The 13,938-nt window shown below is 52.2% G+C and overlaps 1 protein-coding gene across 1 annotated transcript; it reads right to left on the bottom strand.

The window, feature by feature from the left end:
- Positions 1–1,035: 1,035 nt before the first annotated feature.
- Positions 1,036–13,630, bottom strand: DUSP4 (dual specificity phosphatase 4). The gene is made up of 4 exons (XM_053578666.1): positions 12,798–13,630; positions 4,143–4,288; positions 2,409–2,628; positions 1,036–1,918 (listed from the first exon to the last, which is right to left on the bottom strand). The coding sequence occupies exons 1-4, from the start codon at positions 13,228–13,230 to the stop codon at positions 1,533–1,535; spliced, it is 1,185 nt and encodes a 394-aa protein (XP_053434641.1). The 5' UTR covers positions 13,231–13,630; the 3' UTR covers positions 1,036–1,532.
- Positions 13,631–13,938: the final 308 nt, after the last annotated feature.

The raw sequence follows: 13,938 nt of genomic DNA, 5'->3' as shown, positions 1-13,938 counted from the left end.
ACTGAGGCTTAACATTATTTATGGGTTAGCAAGAATGTGTTTAGATCTAGACTCTCTAAGGGCAAAAAACAAGAACAAAAGAAAACCTGGACAAGTCTGCAATCACCGCTAATCTGGCACTCCATGACAGCACTGTTCCACAATACTACAAATGAAATGACACGGACCTTGTTCCCTCCTCCCTCTCCCCACCCTCCTCCCTCACAAAAACATAGCCTCTTCTTTCTAAAGCCATTCCACCATTTGGAAAGGCCCAAGGATTCAAAATGGCGGTCGTGTGCCCACAATTCTGAAATGTGGTGTCTACTTCTCCCCTTATTCAAAAGAGGGCCTTTAAAAATATTCACCTAACCAGGGAATTGCAAGAATCTGCTGGCATATTCATTTCAAGTAAAGCCCCTAAAATCAAAATTGTTGATTTATGCAAAAGAGAAAAAGATGGGGCTTCAACTCACAAAAAGATTCATCTCGGGTATACCTCTAGTTATCTGGTTCCCCTGATGGCCTCGCCAAATGGTTCGCTGTAGGAAAATCTGAACAGCACCCAATTTTCCAGGAGCACCTTATTAAGATATGGCATTTATCACAGATGATAGACAAGTCTTAGGCAGATCTTGGGAGAAAGATGCTCCAAACACCAAACTGATCATTGGAGAGAACAGGTTGCCTTGTGGTTAAAATTGCTTTGGTGATGTACCTGCCCAGCAATCAGCTTGAAAAGTAATTAAAAAGTCATTCTTCTCTTTCTTTCTCCTCCCACTCATCCTGCCTGCTTTTCAGTGGCAACAAATCCAAGTTGATTACCATGCTGCCTTGTACACTCCTACAAGACATTTGCTTCCTAACCATTCTGACGTTTGCATGCTGTTGTGCTGTGCTGTTGGACATCAACATGAATATATTCTAAAGTTCACTGTCACGAGACTCCTTGTACTTACATACTCCAAAGAAATTCTTAATAAATACCTTTATTTATTATTAAGCATAATTATTCACCCATGGGAGACTCAGAAATGAAAACCATGTCCTCGAAGATTTCTTTTAAAAAACAAAACTCCTGTAACTACAACAAATGACGACGACGATGACGAGGAAGGGACACGCACACAGACCAGGCACTTCTGGCAAACTTGTTTTCTTCTTATCTTTTCCCACCCGCCCTCCCTCCCCCCTTAATAAAATTGGTTGGGCACATTTGCCAGGATCTGTGGGTTTCCTAACTTCAAGCCTTAAAAAAATGAGGTAAGAAATTTCTATCGGAAAAGCAAAACTGACACAGAAACCAAACCAAGGTCTTCCCCGGCTGCGGAGACAGCCATTATTGCTCTAGGTTGGAGTATTTTGTTTGTTTGCTTTTTATGTGGATTCAGAGTCCTTATTGCCTGGCTGGCCCCGGGGTTGGCCCAGGAGAAATGCACAGGGAAGGAGCTTGGTCGCCTGCCCCCAGCTGGTCAGTCCCCACTGGCTGCCTGCACACAGTCGCCCCAAACTTGCTGGGAGCCAACTCCGGTTTGGGGGGGTCCTGGGTGCCTCTAACAGCTGGGGGAGGTGGTGATGGGGCTGTGCAAGTAGGGCAGGCTGCTGGGGGCCGAGTGCACGCCCACAGAGACGGGGAAGCTGAAGACGAACTGTGACGTGGGGGTCGGGGTGGCCTTGCCACGCTCCCGCAGAGGGCCTGAGGGGCTGGCGGCCTCTGCGGCACAGGACGTGGCCAGCACCTGGGACTCAAACTGCAGCAGCTGCCCCATGAAGCTGAAGTTGGGTGAGATGATGCTGCGGCGCTGCTTCACGAATTCAAAGGCCTCCTCCAGCCTCACCCGCTTCTTCATCATCAGGTAGGCCAGGCAGATGGTGGCCGAGCGCGAGATGCCCGCCTGGCAGTGCACCAGCACCCGCCCGCGGCAGTCCTTCACTGCATCTGGGGCAGAGAGGGCCACACGTCAGTGTTCCTGCACAGCCCTTCCTCCCTCGCCAGGTGGCACCAGTACCAGGGCAGGGAAGGGGATGGGGGGACAGCATTCCTACTCAGGGATGGCCAAGTTAGGCTGGGAGGGGAGCTAAGAAAAATCCACATGGAAGGGACTCTGCAATTCTACTCCTTTGGAGTCTTCCAGTTGAATCCCACCATACATTAAAGGCTTTCCATTTACAGAAACAAAACCATGACCTAATTCTCCCTTTGTCGTCCTGCCCATCCAAGAAGTCTTATGATTTGAACATCAGAGACCATGGAAAGGCCACTGGCTCTGCAAGCTAAGCTCAGTGTAGAGGTGGTCACCTTCGCACTCCCAGCCAACCCAACATCCCAGGAACAGGTCTTCCAACTGAGGACAAGGGTACAGTGTCCTCCCCACTCTTTCCCTATACCAGCCCTCGGACCCAGGAGCCCAAGGCCAGGGCCAGCCTACCGATGTACTCGATGGCTTCCATGAACCAGGAGCTGATGTCGGCCTTGTGGTTGTCTTCCACCGGGATGCACTTGTACTGATAGTGCCCTTCAAAGTGGTTGGGGCAGTCCGAGGAGACATTCAGCAGGGCAGTGATGCCCAAGGCGTCCAGCATGTCTCTTCGCGCAGCGTGGTAGGCACTGCCGAGGTAGAGGAAGGGGAGGATCTCCACAGGACCCCCCTGCACCAGAAAAGAGAACAACGGCCCCCAAACAACATGAGCCTGAGGCCACCAGCAAAAAGCTAAGGTGTGGGGACAAGGAGGGAAGCCTGGGGTGGGAGGGACAGGTACTTCCAGGTCCTAGGAAAGACGCCTGCTGGGCACTGCCCTCTGGGCTTCTCCCTTGGCCTCCTGGAGAGGGGCAATGGAACCCATGGACTTCTCCAGCCTTTGCTGTCTGCTCCTAGGCAAGGGAAGCCTCATGGGTACCTCCCAGCCCTGGCCCCAGCAGTCTGCCTCCCCGGTGGAGGAAGCAGCACAAGGTCTGCCACATGGAGGGTTCACACCAGCCAGCCATGAGCCATTGCTGTGTGGTGTAGGCACCTGTTGGATTGGACACACCTTAATTTAGCCCATTAGAAACAGGTGCCATCGGGCTGGGCGCGGTGACTCACACCTATAATTCCAGCACTTGGGAGGCCCAGGCAGGTGGATTGCCTAAGCTCACAGGTTTGAGACCAGCTTGAGCCAGAGCAAGACCCCCATCTCCAAAAAGTAGCCAGGTGTTGTGGCAGATGCCTGTAGTCCCAGCTACTTGGGAGGCTGAAGCAAGAGGATCATTTGAACCAAAGAGTCTGGGGTTGCTATGAGCTGTGATGCCATGGCATTTTACTAAGGGTGACCAAGTGAGACTGTCTCAAAAAAAAAAAAAAAAAGAGAGAAACAGATGCCATCTTGATGGCAAACTGAGGCTATATACTGGCTTAAGTTTAAGACCAGCCATGCAGAGAATAGAGGCGTGCTCCACCCCCACACTGATGGAAGGGATGGAGGGGGTGGGCTCCTAAGAAAGGCCGTGGCTCTACCAGGGGTCCTCAGACTGCGGCCCGCGGCCCACATGAGGCGGTGTGATTGTATTTGTTCCCGTTTTGTTTTTTTACTTCAAAATAAGATATGTGCAGTGTGCATAGGAATTAGTTCATAGTTTTTTTGTTTAAACTATGGTCCGGCCCTCCAACAGTCTGAGGGACAGTGAATTGGCCTCCTGTTTAAAAAGTTTTGAGGACGCCTGCATCTAGGCACTTTTCTCAGAGGGATGTGGTGGTGGCTACATCCATGTAGCATTTGCAACTGGCTAACTGGCTGGTGGTGAGGGGCGGCCTGATGGTTGGGGTCCAGGGATGTGTTCCACGACCCACTCCCTGGGAAAGGGGTGATCTCAGCTTCCTGCACTGGTTTCCCCGGGCATCATGCAGGCCTCCTCCGGGCCACACAAACCTCTACAGGCTAAACTGGGGAGTCCTATCTCTACATTTCTGTCTTCAGGGGGGCGGAAAGGAGAGGAAAGAGAAGAATTCCAGGGGATGAGTGGGCCCTATTTATCACCCCATCTTAACACTCAGGGTTACCACATTTCCCCCAAATTGAGGTTCTGCCTTCAAAGCCTAAGAAAAAACCCCGTAACATTGAATTCAGAGGCCCCTGATGCCCACAACCTGCCAGCACAGATGCCCAGGGCTGTGCGCGGGGTCTACCTGGTCGTGCAGTGGGGTCCCGCAGGAGCCGCAGCCCAAGTCCAAAGGCTCCGTGGCGCTGGGGGGCACCGGCGGTGGGATGGCTGCTAGGGCCTTGGTTTTGGAACAGAATTCTGGGTACTCAGTGGAAAACCTTTCGTAGCCACCTGTCAAGGAGCAAGAAGTTAGGGTTAATGGGGTCCCTAAGGCAGGGAAGGAACTTGGCTCCTGCCAGACTCAAGAGCGCTTTAGGGAAGGTGCGAGCGGGCTGGCGCGGCACTGACCACCAGGGGGAGCTGTGGGAACAGAAATGACGGCCATCGAGCCGCTTGCGGCGGCTGCAGAGCTCAAGTTCCTGCAGCGAAGATGCCAACACCTTCAGGAAGACTGGTTTGAGATAAAGATACACACAGGAAGATGTGCAGGGGTATGCAGAAGGGACTCTTTCTAGAGAAACTCGGTGAAAGAGGGGACAGCCCCCCTCTCCCAATTCCAGCCCTTCCTTTGGGGAGGAAAAAGTGACCCTGGCATCAGCCCTTGTGGATCTCAGCAGCAGGAACAGATGCTGGTTGTGTGGCCTCATGAACAGCTGTTCCATCAACAAGGGGACAAAACAAGAGGAAATGGGCTTAAACCTAAATAAATCCCTCTTGCTACATACAGGTTTGGGGTAAGGTAGGATTTCCTGACACAAGAGTCGGTAAGCCCTGGAAGGGTTATCTGTGGCATCACCTTCCGGAAATGGGAGATCTTTTAAATAATAACAATCACAAGGAATTTATTATTTTCTGGGACAGTGTGAGCGTTAGCCAGAGCAGGGGGTGAGGTAGGTGGGGTGAAGGAGGGTTAGACACAGACTTTCCTATGATCTCTGGGACTCTGCTTCATGGGCAGCTTCCAACCTACAGTATGGACAATGTTTGGCCCCGCTTTATTTTTTATTTTGCAACTTCGGTAGGACCAAAAGTGGATTATCTTAATTCAGTAGGGTCTGCGTGTTCCAGAACAACCAACCTAATGGACCCATTCACCTGATGAAAATGACAAGTTGACCGGTGGTCTTGAATGTAGTCATCTTGAATGATGACTGTGACACAGGGTTACTATCCCCCTAGAGCCATTCACAGGAATCTTCCAATGTGCAGACATGTGATGGTTAGTCAATTACTTGCCCCAATTCCCAACCCTAAAAACTGCTTCCTACTGCTTCTGAGAGGAAGGAAAATGGTTCTCTGACACATCAGAAGGCTTGCAGAAACAGGGCATACATTTTTTCCTCTCTGATCGGAGGCCTCTCTGTTCCCCTCCACTCCCTCTCTGAGGATATAAATGGATCTCTCTCTGGTCACAGGCACTCATTCCTGCTGAGTCACAGTGACCACAGCCTCCTTGGATGGAAAACCTGCCGGTGGGGCCAGTGCTGACAGCTTCACATGTGCTGGTGGCTTTAGGGGCCACATCAGAGGAGCACCCCTTCCTTCCCATGGTAGCCCCCATTCCCTGCCCCCTGTCCTTATAAGGCTGCCAGCACTGCGGCCCAAAATGCAGTGATCGTTCAGGGTAAGAGGAGTCAGCAAATGTCCGAAGCTGGAGGCCCTGGCAGGCCTCTGCCATGTGTGCATGGGTCAGAGCTCTTCCTGGGAGAAAATGGAAGGAGAACCGCACAGATTAACAAACCATAGTCGTACCAAGTGGGTGCTGAACAAAAGCCTTCACGCATCGAGCACTTCCACAGGATCTGGAAGCGTTTAACAAAATGACCCTTATTTGTTACGTAATTTGAGCAATCAAAGCATGTTTTTAAAAAGAAAGGTAAGATTCAGGTGGTGCCTGTGCGCGGTGATGGTGAAAAGTTCCCTGCCCAGAGTCCTTGGAGGACTAATTCCTGCAGCCAGGGCTCCACGCCTGTCACCAGGCAACACACGGCGAAACTGGCCCTTCTTGGAGCCTGCATCCAGCGATGCCTTCGAAGGTTCCCAAAGACCAAAGAGGAGCAAGTGGGCTGGGTAATGACAATACTTTCTTGGGCTCGAGACCCGATAGAGAAGACAGAGAGGACGGGCAGGTAACACCTGGCATTTTCTACCCTCCCTTCCCAGTCCTGCTGCTGGCTCAGCAGAAACCTCTTGGTGGACCTGGAGGCAGCTGCTGACCTTGGCATGGTGTGGCAGGAAGGACAGGCAGCTGAGTGGGGAGGACCCAAGTGGCCCAGAAAGTGGAGGACAGGCTAGAGCAGGTTTGCAGGGGCCACTTGTCCTTCTCCCCCAGGCTGATCATAATAGAGAGACACCCACTGTTTGGAACAGACACCATTAGATTGGAGCAGAAAAATGATTACTGAAAAGTCACTTCCCTATAGCGGAATCAAGCATAAAGTTACAAACTGAAGATGAATTTAAGGGATGGGCGACTGGAAGAATTTCACTACTGACAGTGGGATTTCCTTCTAGTGGGCCCTGAGCTGCCCTCAGGCCAGGACCATCAATGAGACCAACATGCCCTGCAGGATATTGTCAAGGTCACGCACAAGGATGTCTGCAAATCAGAGTCTGTCCACCAGGTGGAAGAAACCACCCAAGTTCACACCACCGAAAATGGTGTCTGGGTATCAGACAGATATTAAATTATAGCCCCTGTGAGAAGGAATGCTTACTTTGTACCAGCCTCTTTCCACATCTGTGTCCAACCAGCCCCTGTGGAAAGCATGATTACTCCCATTTTACAGAATAGGAAACAGGCACACACGGCAGAGGGCAGGGTCAGCTCTTAGCCTGGTGGCCCCAAAGCCAGCCGTCTAACCTTACTTTCATTCCAGCTTGGCCATCTCTGCTTTTCACCCCTTCCTGGTGGCTCTTCTTTCCCCTGGGGGCACTGTTGGTTTTGTCTGGTAAAGATGAATTTTTCATGCAAAAGCAGAACTAATCCTGACATTTCACCAAACTCTGCTTCTATCCCATGATTTTCTATACAGGCTGCCATGAACAAATCATGAATGACCAGCATTTTTTCAAAAAATAGAATATAGTAGAAGAGGAATTGGTGGAATGCATTGCATTTGAAGAGGGTACCATTTCATGAACTTTTGTTTCAGGTGTGCTAGCCGCCTCCCCTGGGCCGTGATGTAAATTAAAATGTATGTCTTACTGTGGGTGCAGAAAAGACTATTCTAACACTTCTTCCCCTCAGTCCCTCTTACCTTCCCCAACTGGGTGCAAGTCCCATAATCACAGCTCTTTGCCAAGAAGTAGTTTTAGATCACCAAGTTTTATCCAAAATTCACGAAAGGAAAAGCTCCATCCTATTGCATATGAAGGAATTGGGTTTCTACCCCCTGCAAGGGAAACAGGTGGCACCAGCGGCAGGTGAAAGACTCAGCTCTAACTGTGGCAAGAACATTCTTTCCTAAGCCCTCTTTTATCCGCACCCTCAAAATTTAAGAACTCCGATTCTAATATTCTCTGATTCTAAGAAACCAGGATCCACTTATTGCCTAGTTTTGCCAGCTCCCGTGCAACAGTTGCCTGAAATCTACATTTCTATTTTCTAAATAAAATTTCCTAACATATATGCCAACGAATGTCGACCTGTTTTTCCTATGTCCTGCTGAATGTATGAATTGAATTTCTTAAACATCCTATTGAACACAATTCCATAAGATATTCCTTACAAATTTTAACCTGTTTTTCGCATGTCCTTATTTAAGAATCTATTTCCCATTCTTAAAGCTCTCGTTTTCTCATATTAATTTTCAAACTTGAAAGTCTAGGGGAAAAGTACAATTTTCACCAACTTTACTTGTGGAATCAATCCATCTACTGTTTAACTCTGCGGGCAGAGCAAGGAGGCAATTTTCAAAGTTTAATGGAAATAATGACCTCTGGTCACAAGCTTGTCACCACACCCCCCACCCCAGGGAGATAATGTATGTGTAAGTACTTTACAAAGGGTACAGTGATATAGTGCTGATTATATCATCATAATAGGACTCTTAATGCATCTGTGATGGGAAGACTATCACTAGATGATGACTGTCATCACGCATCTTTGTGGGGCTGCCACTTTCCACCATTCCCCTTTCAACACTCAGAATAGCACCTGTTCCCAGACAGGGCTCATGGCCTTGCCCTTGCCCAGCAAGAGAGCCTGGGGTTGTCTGAAGGTCTTTGGGAACTTCATTTTATGTGAGTGCTGACTTACTAAGCATTCATGTAAATGCTGAGCAGTATTTAAAATCTATCTAACCAAGCTTCTCACTTTAGGGCTCTGCATGTAGAGACACCTGTACCTTCCTGCCAGCTGGCTGACACCTAACACAAAGCTGGGGGCTAGATTTGATTTGCAGCCCCTCCCAGTCCTTCTGTGAGATTTGCTACGTTCAGCAAACTGGCTTCCGCTGGAGAGTGAACTTTTCTTCCTGTCATGCTTCCTCTTTGTGAGCCAGCAACAGCCTCCCATGAAGGAAACCAGCTCTCTGGTTTCAGATGTTCTAATTTTTCAGAAGAATGTCTTGGCTACTTAAAATGGCCACCCTTTCTCCTTCAGTTTCTGTGGGTGCAGCCCCTTTTAGTAGGTGCAACCCACCTCACCTCTAAGTATCTGGGACAAGCCCACGGAAACTGTTACGGCCTCACTGGGGATCAAGTTCACATTCTCAACTTACCTTTGCCCCCAGTCTTCAGTTACTTTTGTGGGCTGGAAACATGCAATTTAAATGATGCCAAGGGCAGTTAAGTTTGCTTCATTCATTGTAATTATTTAATGAATTACAATAGAGGTTGGAAATTATCTTTAAGGGCTACCATTTAGTAATTCTAATCTTTAACTGCCATTGGCATTATGTTACATTTGCAAACTGAAAAGCTAGTTATTGTCCTATTGGGTGGAAAAGGTGTGCAATGTTGGCACTCCCCAGGGCTATGCTGTTTAATGCCACTGAACTGGGGAACCACAGATAATGAGAAGGCAAAGATGGGGGTCAGGAGATGACAAGCAGACAAGTCCCCACTGGCCTTACCAGCTGTTTTCTACAGGAAGGGTGACATCAGAGGTGACAGTCAAGCCCTTGGCTATTGAGTACTGCAGAGTACTTCGAGTTGCAACCTGGAGGGAGAAATCAGAATGTCTAGGTGATCCTTCCAATTTCTTAAACTGTTCCAGGACAACCTTTAGAGCAGGACTTGAATAAGAATGAACTGAGGCAAATTTTAGACAGAAGGACAAAAAAAAAGATCACATCCTTATACCTGAAATCTTTTGTGTAGCAGATTGATTTATTTGGGGATATTGGACATAAAGAATGACTTCTATTAGGGTAAGAAAATGCTTTTTTTGTTTGTCTCTAACAACCAGGGAAGCCTAAACCTCTACTCCAAGGATTTTAAAAGAAGACAGACAGGGGTTTCAAAGAGGTGTGTGTACTGTGATAAAATCTGAAACCTGAAATTTCTAAACTGACCCTAACAATGCCTTACAGAATTTTAAACTAAATGAGCTTTTAAAAAAATTACCCCATTGGGAAGCTTTTACTAGCAAAAAGACTAAAATAGTATAGGATTTTAGTGATAGCCTTTAGCAAATCTTGGGTAATATTAGGAAACGCAGAGTTCAGGTAGCAGTGTTTGGTCTAAGTTTATTCCTGTCTTTATGAATTTTCGATTCTGATATTTGGTAGTAACTACCTGCACCAAGTCACATATTCAGTGTAGCATAAATAGACTGAATTTTTAATGCAACTAAGTAGTAGAATTAGATAGCTTTGTCTGGGAAAGACAATGCCACTTCTGAAAATATCCTGCTGTTTTTACTGCCCAGTCTTCCTCCCCCAGGGTGGCAGATACCAACCATTAGGCCTTCGGACAGCCTCCTGTCCAGCCCACTGCTTACCCACATGCACCAGCGCACATGAAATAAAGACCCTCATGGTGGAAAATAAAATGAACAATTCCGGTGGGAACCAAATGCCTTAATTCAGGCATTTATGAAAGATAATCTAAGGGGCGAATTTATCTTCCTTTGCTTCTAAATATTCCCCTTTAGATCCTTATTCCACAGCCCCCTTGCGTGAAAGCACATTCCTTGGGCTGCCCTGGCTTCTGGGCATGGAAGGGAGGTGTCTCTGGGGATTTAGGAGACACTTTTCCTGTTCCAGACGGCGGCGCCTTCCCCAGGGCTGTAGGAGCAGATATTTTTTCTGTCCTCTCTAGGATGACATTTCATTAGAGAACTAACAGGGGGAAGATGGCCTCTGCCTAGCGCATACGTCAAGATCAGCTAAGCTGAACACAATACCGCCCAGTTGACCAGGCAGATGTTAACCACCGAGAGAGTGCGCGGAAGATCCCCGCACCGCCTTTAGGCGCTTGCTTCCAAGGGCAGCTCCTGGTGTTTGTGAAGAGATGCAGCTGAAGTGGCTATTGGGGACAGGAGGTGGTGGTAGGGGGTTGTTTCTGGAGAAACAGAAGCTAAACCCTGGGTCCAGGCTTAGAGACGATCCATCTTTGAGACACAGGATGGTGCCCCCTGCCCGCACGGGGCAGACAACAAGAGGCAGTTTGTGCCTGGGGAAGGAACAGCCCTTAGTACGCCCCCTTTCCGTTGGCCAGGCCCTTGCCCCCCACCAAAGGACTGTCATCTTCCCCAGAGGTAGTCTGTCCTATCCAGGCATTTCCCTTGCCTGGAAACTCCATCGCTGAGAGGCTTGTCAGCGGCTCTGGGTTACGCCAGAAAAGCTTTAGAAGGCGCAGGATGGTGCCAAAAGCCCTGAAGGGTAAACCTTAAAAATAACGCCTCCCTCCCCAAGACTGGGCTTAAGCTCCGAGCTCCGGGGAAGCCTAAGTGCTCAGGTCCCGGAGCTGCCGCTCTAAGGCGGTCCACTCCGGATTTCTCCCAGGAAGGAAAAGAAAACAAAACAAACTCAGCCTCCACGTGGGCTCGAGCCCTACCGCCGTCCTGGATTCAGAGGCCCGCGAAGGAAGGCGCGCGCTCGCAGTCGGAATCGGGGGGTGGGGGGGACTTGCAGGCAGCGCGGTACGCAAGACACTCCGGCCAGCCCGGGCCCCTCCGAGGGACTTGCGTCCCCGGGGAATTTCTCTCATCTCTCCCATCAGTGCCGACAAGATCAAACAATAGCCTAGTCTCCCAACCTCGTGGTCTACGCAGGACCCGGCACCCCTCGGTGCCCAGGGCAGGAGACGCCGGCCCTTCCCTGCGCGCCGCTGGCACAGCTCGGGGTCAGGCCTTCCGGGACAAGCTCCTTCCCGGCATTTTCTCTTAGAGCTCTTTGGCGACAAGGGAGGAGGCCCGGGCTCAACTAGAGGTGTAAAAGGCGGCCCTCACGGAAAATAAAAGAAAAATCCGCAAAATCGCCTTAGCAGTTCAACCAGAGGGCACCAGCAGCACGTCCCCAGCAGCTGACGGGTCAAATGGGCAGGAAACAACTGCCGAGAACAAAGCCCCCCGCTGTGCGGCGGGGACAAACCGGGCTCGCCAGCACTTAGCCATTTTTGTTGTGCTTTTTGGAAGGGGTGGCGGAGGGAGGTTTCCGCCCCCTCCAGCTCTCTTCCTCTCCAGCGGACAGGTCAGGAGAGGAAAGTTGGGAGGAGGGCTAGGGGCGCCCTCGGGGACAGAGGCTGTCCTTTGATGGGACGGGAGTAGGAAACGCCTCCGGGGTTCGGAAGCTGGGACCCGACCCGCGCCGAAGAACGCGCTAAACTGCGCCGCCGATGGGGGTGGGGAGCAGCACGGCAGGGGGCGCCCCAACCCCAAGCGCCCTGACTGCTCCCGGCCCCGGGGAGGCTGCAGACCCGGCCCAGCAGGTGCGGCGGGCGCGAGCTTCCTCCGGTGACTCGGAGACCACGCGGTCCTTTCGGGGTTTCCGACTTTCAAATGTGAAAAGACACCCGAGTCGCCGAGTTTCGCCAGCGTTCCCTTAAATCAGGCACACGCCACCACCGGATAGTCGGAAATCGGTTCTGAACAAAAGGTCAGTCCCGGCGGCCAAGATGTGCCGGCGGCAAAGGCACAGTTCCGCCCGGCGTCCCCGGACTCCCAGGCCTCCCAGGCTCCGGCTCCCGGAGCCGGCGTTAGCCCGCGTTGGTGGACTGGCCACCTTCCAGCAGGAGCTCGGAACCGCAGCAGACGAGATAGAGATCGCGGCACACAATGTGTGCAACCCTATCCTCCCCGTCTACGTTACCAAGGTCTTGTTTTCAGACCAACAGTAGGGCCGATTTCACCTCGGTGCCCCCCCTCCCTTCACCTCTTCCCCACCTCTCGGGTTCTCCCAGTCGGACTCAGTGTAGGGCCCTGGCCGGCCAAACCAACAGACTTATCTCGTCCCCACCTGCCCGGTGGTACTTCGGGGCACTTCCTGGGACTAGAAGACCGGCCATGCAGAGTAGCGGACTCACCTTTGCAGACAGGACCGTTAGTGAGTGTAAATAAACGCGGAATGGCTACGACCCTGCGGGATTGCGGGTGACGGGGTGAACGCTCTCGCACTGTCTCCGAGGAGGACTTGGAGCTCGCAAAAAACCCTTTCAAACCTGTGCCGACCAACACTCACAAAGGGGCGCGCGGGGATTCCACTCCGAGTACTCCTTCCCAAGCCAAAAAGGCACAGGCCGCCCAGCCCCCTCAACGCCCACCCTCCGGCTGGCTGCCGGAGCCCTAGTTTACCTTTGAGCAGGCAGATATCGGTGCGCTCGGCGTTTCGGCGCAGCGCCTGTACCACCAGCGACACTGTGCTGTCCTCGCGGAGGCTCTCGGCGCGCGGACTGCGCTCGTCGTAAACGATGACCGCCGAGTAGAGGCCAGAGCGCAGGCGGGCGCGCACCTCCTCCTCGGCGGGCAGGATCTGCTCCAGGCTCACCGAGCCCTTGGCCCGCCGTCGCACGATGGTGTTGCAGCGCACGTTGACCGAGCCTCGGATGTAGCCCGCGCTGTGCGCCAGGAACGGTCTGCAGTCCAGCAGCAGACACTTGCCACCACTCAGTAGCCCCAGAGTGCCGTGGCCGCCGCTGCCGCCCGCGCTGCCGCCGCTCTCGTCCCGGTTCATCAGCCTTTTGAGCACACTGCAGTCCATCTCCCGCAGCTCCTCCATCGTCACCATGGTCGCCGGGACCTGAGGCTAACTAGGCGCGCGAGAAAGCGAAGGGCGCTCTGGCTAGCTAGGCTGCAAGAACGGGCGGGAGAAGCTAAGAGGGAGCGCCTGCAGAAGTGGCCGCAAACTTGGCCCCAGGTGCTCCCGGAGCGAGCCTGGTCTCCCTTTCTTCCGCAGCCTGGCGGTCACATAGCAGTCGGAGCGGCCTTGGGCGCCAAGCAGGAGGGCGCGCAGCGCGGAGGGGGAGGCGGTGGAGGAGGCGAGTGTGTTTACGGGAGAGGACCACGATCTCCCGTCCGTGGTGGCCTCTAGTGTTGGCCGGTTGTGCCGCTACTGCTGCCACTGGCGCCGGCGCGACCGATCTCCACGCACCGCCGGAGCTGCGCGCTCTGCCTCAGCCTTAGTTCCCTCCTCGGCTTACAGATTTATTAATGCTTCAACGCGCTCCCTCGGGAGGGGGGTCGGTACTACCCTACCAGGCCCCGCCTCTTTCCATTCCCGGCCCCGCGCCCTCCCCGCCCCCCGCGCTGCGCCCCGCCCCCGCCCGGGAGCTTGAATGGAGCGCCGCTGCTCGCGCCCAGTGTCACGGGATCTGGACGTCACAAAAAGCGGAGTAAACAGGGCGCCGGGTGCTCAACGCTAGGCCCATTCATAAAACCGAGCCGGAGAGGAAGAGGGAGGCGGCCTGCGACCAGCCGCCGAGCGGCTGCGCCGGAC

This window comes from Nycticebus coucang, chromosome 24, assembly GCF_027406575.1.
Source record: "Nycticebus coucang isolate mNycCou1 chromosome 24, mNycCou1.pri, whole genome shotgun sequence".
Taxonomy (NCBI): Eukaryota; Metazoa; Chordata; class Mammalia; order Primates; family Lorisidae; genus Nycticebus; species Nycticebus coucang.
Note: the sequence above shows the minus strand (reverse complement) of the source record. Positions and strands in the feature narration are given on the sequence as shown.

Coding starts and splice junctions, on each gene's coding strand:
- DUSP4 (XM_053578666.1), bottom strand. CDS start 13,230: ATGGTGACGATGGAGGAGCTGCGGGAGATGGACTGCAGTGTGCTCAAA. Junction 4,289..12,797: donor CGATATCTGCCTGCTCAAAG/GTAAACTAGGGC, acceptor GCTCCTTGACAG/GTGGCTACGAAAGGTTTTCC. Junction 1,919..2,408: donor GGAAGCCATCGAGTACATCG/GTAGGCTGGCCC, acceptor TCTCTGCCCCAG/ATGCAGTGAAGGACTGCCGC.